Source organism: Mastigoproctus giganteus, chromosome 11, assembly GCF_048544385.1.
Source record: "Mastigoproctus giganteus isolate SK-2022 chromosome 11, ASM4854438v1, whole genome shotgun sequence".
Taxonomy (NCBI): Eukaryota; Metazoa; Arthropoda; class Arachnida; order Uropygi; family Thelyphonidae; genus Mastigoproctus; species Mastigoproctus giganteus.
In genome coordinates this window covers 2725056-2731322 of record NC_143585.1, presented here as the reverse complement: position 1 = coordinate 2731322, position 6267 = coordinate 2725056, and the positions used below count along the sequence as shown (strand labels likewise).

General features: G+C 38.1%; 1 protein-coding gene across 1 annotated transcript in view; it reads right to left on the bottom strand.

Annotated features, from left to right (window-relative positions):
- Positions 1–1027: 1027 nt before the first annotated feature.
- Positions 1028–6267, bottom strand: part of LOC150077646 (transmembrane 9 superfamily member 1-like) — a 274121-nt gene continuing 268881 nt past the window's right edge. The window contains exon 15 of the mRNA XM_090385415.1: positions 1028–1672. Within this exon, the coding sequence (XP_090241541.1) occupies positions 1471–1672 (202 nt within the window). The 3' untranslated portion in view covers positions 1028–1470. The remainder of the gene's footprint in view (positions 1673–6267) is intronic.

Genomic DNA, 6267 nt, shown 5'->3' with positions numbered 1-6267 from the left:
TATGTATGTAGACGTTCTACATACATATAATGTAATTATTTGGTACATTTCAATTACTGAGTGCATTTGCATTGCATTTATGATTTCTGAGTGTGAAAAGCATCAAATATAGAATGTTACATAAACATCATGTTTTTGGCCATGTGACTGTTGATAAACTTGTAGAAGTTTTAAACATTTTACAAGGAAGCTATCATGATTTGAATGTGCACTAGGTTTCTCAGCATGTGGTGCCTTGCATACTTACTGATGAGATTGTTACAAGCAGATGACAGTTTTTGTGGTGATCGCATAATGCATCTGATAATCTATTGCTCCCAAAGTTCATCACCCACAAAGAAAGCATGAATCATCAACCAGAAAATTGCCTCCTTTGCCATGATCAAAATACTTGTTGCAAGACAGGTCAAAAGAGAAATTAATGTTTGAACTTTCTTTTTACGACAGTATATTTACATATTATGAATTCTTTACTTAACAGAATGAATGCTACTGTGAATAAGGAAAGATGTATGCTGCACCAGCCTGTGAGGCAATTTGGCAAAAGTGTCCAGAATGGTGAACAACAAAAGATTTGTTGCTCACCATTCACACACGAACGCACGCATCATTTCTCGTGGATTAAGAGGAGGAGAAAAAATCACCATATGATTTCTTACTTCTCTAAAGGTTAAATAATGCTTATGGGGTTGGTTTTCCATATCAAAAATGAGGTTGTTGACTTAAATCAAGATGCTCTCTGCCAGAACAGTTACAGAACTGCTACATAAATTATGCTATCAACAGTGGCAAAAGTGCATTACTATTCAAGGAAAGTATTGAAAGCAGTTGTGTCCAGATTTAGTTGTTACATGAGTCAGGGAACTCTTTGGCTAAACCGCACGCACGCACACCTTTCTAAAACAATATATCTGGAAGAGCAAAAAAAATAAGAAAAAACAAACCTGTGGTTCAATAATAACAGTTTTATTTGATGGTCATTATTATTTTTAAAAGTCTTTTTACAGAAAAAAATCAAGTAATTTACATAATGTTTACAAAATTGCAGTTGAGAATGTTTTTTTGTGGGACTGGTATTAGAATACACTGTGCATTATATGGATACATTATGAACAAAGTACCCTTAATTTTGCAATGAATTCCCTTAATTTTGCAATGAATTCCCTTAATTCAATAAAATATTTCCATATCCCATTTGCAAAGACTGCTTGAAACCATTAGTGCGGCTTCTCTATATACATGAGTGGCATGGTTAGCTCCAGTACGTCCACTTTCTTTCATTTCCCATCATTACAGACTTCACAAGACTAGATGACTTCAGAGACTTCTCTCAAATAAAGTTATTACATCAACTGGTTACATCATTATTTGTGTAGTCATTATAGCCAGTTTAATCAGCTGCTCTTTTACACAAAGTAACACACTCATTTGCGAAGGATACTGTAAAATTGGTTTTTACTCCAACAGAATTTAATCCATCTTGACATTATGGTATATATAACGCACAAAGCTCAGTGATGCAAAGAATGACACAGTGCCAAGTGCCAAAAAGAAAACGTAACATGTAAGCAAGGTGTACCCAAAGAACTCTACTGCTTGCAACATCCCAGTCATGTTAGAACGGCGATAATAATAAAAAGTGGCATAAAAAAAAACAAATATTCCTGTTGACCTAGGAAAAGAAAAAATGCATATTATCTCAACAACACTTATATTGGGTAAAAAGCAATAACAGCAACTGTAATAGATGAAATTCTTAACAGTTATGGTTTCAACAGCAAAACTTGATTTTTCAAACTTCCCCGGAATTAATTTATTTTAAGAATTATACAAGGTGTGGCTATTAAATAATGAGACAGTTGCAATAAAATAAATATAGTTAAATATTTCAATATTTTACAAGTTACTTCTTGTAAAATATTGAAATTATAGTTGGAGATTGATTCTAATCAATGTCCATACTCGGTCCACATTTTCATCAGTTTTCATGGACACTGGATGGCCTGGTCATTCATTCATTCTAGTTAGTTAGTTAGTTATTTGGTTTTTAGGAGCATTAGCAACTAAGGCCATATTGCTCCGGGACATGCGGTGGTCATTTTCTGACCTTTCCGCATCCTCCGTATTTGGTGGTGACAGGCTCGAACCCTGGTCTAATCAAGAAGCATGTGCTACGCACTGCTGCTCCTTCCTACCTGGCTACGGAGGCGCCTCCTTGGTCATTCATCATGTTCCATAGTCACTTACTTCTAAAAATCTTTTGACATTGAAACATGCAAGCTCTTGACATACAGTAGTAGCACCCTTTCCATAAACATGGTGTTGTTGTTGTATTTGGGTTTTTTGGCACAAGGTCCTCTTGGGCCTCTTCATGATTTGTTTTTCATTATGATCACAGTTTATTATACAGATTTATGCATTTCAAATAATTAAACAGTTCCTCGAAATTTGCATCATTGCCAAGAATATGAAATAAAGTTACGGGTTCCTGTAAGTTGGATAGGGAGCTGAAGCTTGATTTTCTGACTGTTGAATGTTGGGGACATTCTATGAGGATATGTTTTATTGTTAGCTGCGACTGACAAAAGAAACACTGAGGAGGATTCTCTCCCATAAGCAAACACAGGTGAGTTGAATGTTGGGGACATTCTACGAGGATGTGTTTTATTGTTAGCTGTGACTGACAAAAGAAACACTGAGGAGGATTCTCTCCCATAAGCAAACACAGGTGAGTTGGATGCGAATGACCAATGCGAAGCCTTGCTAGAATCACTTCTTGCCGCCTACTTCTCCTGGAACTAGATGTCAACAGTTGTGGCTCTTGTTTTATCTGCAGCAGTTTATTATTGATTTGAGTTTTCCAAAGGTGAGACCATTGTTTCCTGCTTGTTGTTTTAATGATAGATTTGTAATCGGTGTAGGGAACTTTTAGTTGTCTGGAAGATCCAGAGTAGGGATGTTTAGCAGCATCATCCGCATGTTCATTACCTGGGATGCTGACATGACCAGGGATCCAGCAGAAGGTAACCTTCTGATTGACTGTTTGATAGTAAAATAACTTAGATTGGATCTCTTTAAGAATGGGGTGAGAGGGAGAAAATGTAGATTGAATGGCAGTGATTGCACTTAAGGAGTCTGTATATATCAAAGATTCCTTGATATGGTAGTGGTTTATATTATCTAGAGCCAGTTTTATTGTGAATAATTCTGCAGTATAGATACTGCATTCAACAGAAAGAGAGAAACAGAAAGAGACACAGTTACTGAGAAGGTGGAAGACACTGCTGCAGCACCTACTGCTGTATCTGTTTTGGAGCCATCAGTATAGATATGTACTTTTTCTGAGTTTCCCAAGGAATGCGATTTATGGAGTTGTTGAAAATTTGTATTAGCCAGGGAGTTCTTCCCCCATCTTAAAAAGAAATTGTCACAGAGAGGTACGAATTCAGTCCAGGGAGGTTCAGGAGTACCAAGGTCTTGGAAAACATTCTGAAAATTAATGTTCCAACTGATCATGAGCTTATCTTAGCTTCCAAGATAAGTTCTTTGAATGCTTCCCATTTTGAATTTGCTGTTGGTAACATCATCAGTTGGTCCCACTGTATGGAATTTAAATACTGTCTCAGTCCATCGTAGTCGCCTTTACGAAAGCAATAACCCTTCCCTTTACCCCTAATGGTAGTTACCTCTTTGAGTAAATCCCACTTCAGCACACTGTGATAACTGCCACCTAGTGGTTCATTTACCTGCAGATTCTTAATGCATGAAGAATCACTACTGATAATCAAATCAAGAGTATTACTCCCTCTAGTTGCCTCCCGAACATGCTGATGTAGAAAATAATCATCCAGTAAATCCACACGTTGGCACTAATAATGTTAACAGTAGGAGACCGGCGGAATTACTTAACAAGTACAGGTCACTGCTGAAAAAAAAAAAAGCTGTGAATTAGGGCTGAATTTGAGAGTGTCTGCAATTCTGCCCAGACACGATAGGAGGGAGTATATGATGAGAGCCCTGTCGATCAATTCGGCCCTGGAAAGATTGTGCAAGGCTCAAGGGGTAGAATTTTTTTCAGCGTGGTCTGTACTTGTTAACAGGAGAGACTGCTTATACAGGGATGGGATACACTTAAATAGAAAGGGTGCAAGAATGTTTGCTGATGCTATCGAGGCAGTGTTAGGTGGATTGGAAAACTGCTAGATGAGCTCTTGCAGTCGAAGCCCTGCGGGGCGATTCTCATTAGGTTTATTGTGATATAGCATAGTGTATTGAGGGTTAAACAAGTGCTGTCAGCTAGGATGTGATGGAATACTCTTAATCTTTAGTGCATAGTTACACAATAAGGATTTTCTCCTTAGATGCAATGGAGGTTCATTTGCTTCAATATACAGGCTGTGGACTGGAGATGTTCTGAAGGCTCCCACAGCTATCCTAAGGGCACTATGCTGTATGGCGTTCAGACGTAATAGCGAACTTTTCCTAGCGGAGTCATAGACAGGTGACCCATAATCTAGATGTGATCTTATTAAAGCTCTATAGAGATGACGGAGAGAGCGTCTGTCAGAATCCCAGGACATAGCAGAGACAGCTCTTAGGATGTTCAGTTTTTTAAGACATGTAGTTTGAAAGTAAGATATATGGGAAGCAAAGTTCAGTTTAGTATCAAAAAATAATCCCAACAGATTGTTGGTAATAGGAATCAGGCTGTTTTTCAAAAATATTTCTGGATCTGGTTGTAGTTTGCTTTTCTTACAAAAATGAATTGCAGTAGATTTTTTTTCTGCTAAAGAATAACCATTCCGTAATGTCCATGATTCTATTTTAGCTATGGAAATTTGAAGTTGTCTTTCAATGGTGTTCATAGTTTCGGATTGACAAGAGATAATAAGGTCATCGGCAAACGTGCTAATATGACATGGGAAGTACCAAATACTACTGTATTTCGTACTTCCCGTGTCATATTTGTAATTCTTACTGCAAATAATGTTGGACTGAGAATGGACCCCTGCGGTACACCCTCCTCTTCTTCAAATGATTTGGATAAATTGTTCATATACCTTATCTGAAACGTTCTGTTGCACAGAAAGTTTTGAATAAATTGAAGTAACTGACCTCTCATGCCGAAAGAATGCAGATCTTTAAGTACACCATATCGCCAGGTGGTATCGAAGGCTTTCTCAATATCGAGATTAATCATGACTAGATGTTCTCTCCTTATGAAGGCATTACGGATGTTTGCCTCTGCTTTTATCATCACATCTAGCGTTGACCGGTTCTTTTGAAATCCATACTGGCTGCTGTTTAGTAAGTTGTTTGCTTCGAGGAACAATGTTAGCCTCCTGTGAACCATTTTTTCCAAGACTTTTCCTAAACAACTAGTCAGTGAAATCAGCCTGTAGTTATGCGGAAAGGTAAGATCCTTTTCTGGCTTCGGGAAGGCTACAACAATTGAGTGACGCCAGGAGAGTGGATAGGCATTTTCTAAAAAAATTCGGTTGTAATATTTTAACAATGTTCTTTTTGCTCTGTTGTCAATTTAACATTATATAATAGACCCCATCTGGCCCAGCAGCACTACTGGTTGTTTTATTGAGTGCCCCTAGAAATTCTGTTAATGTGAATGGCTGGTTGTATTTTTTTTTTTTTTATGTAAACCACAAACACGAGAGGTATTAGAGCATATAGTACTTAGTACTGTGCTTGGGTTGGAGACTGAGAAGACAAAAGAAGATATTTGTTGACATTGGACTTGAACTTCTGTAGACTGTAATTTTCAGGAAATACGTATGAAGGAAGGTTGTTCCAGAAAATGGCAGTTGAATGAATAAACGAGGATGATGAAAGGTTGGTTCTGTGAGTTTGAAGTTGGACAGTAAATGGATGTTGGCTGGTGGCGGCATGTGTTCGGACTGTTTTGAAAGAGAGAGCGGAAATTATAGAAGCCAATTCAGAAGAACAGTGCCCATGGAAGTATCTGTAGAAGAGCCATGCAGCAGAAACAGCACGCCTATGAGACAGCGAGTGGAGAGACTCTGTTAGAGATGAATCATTAATTAACCTAACTGCCCTCTTCTGAATGGAATCAAGAAGCCTGAGAGAGGTTTTGGGGGCACCACCCCAGATGTGAGAACAATATTCCATGGCTGGGCGGATTTGCGATTTATACAGAGTGAGCAGCTGTTTGGAAGAAAAGTAACGCTGAGAGCGAAAGAGAAATCCAAGTTTTTCGATGCAGAGGAAGCAATATTTGTAATGTGCTTGTGC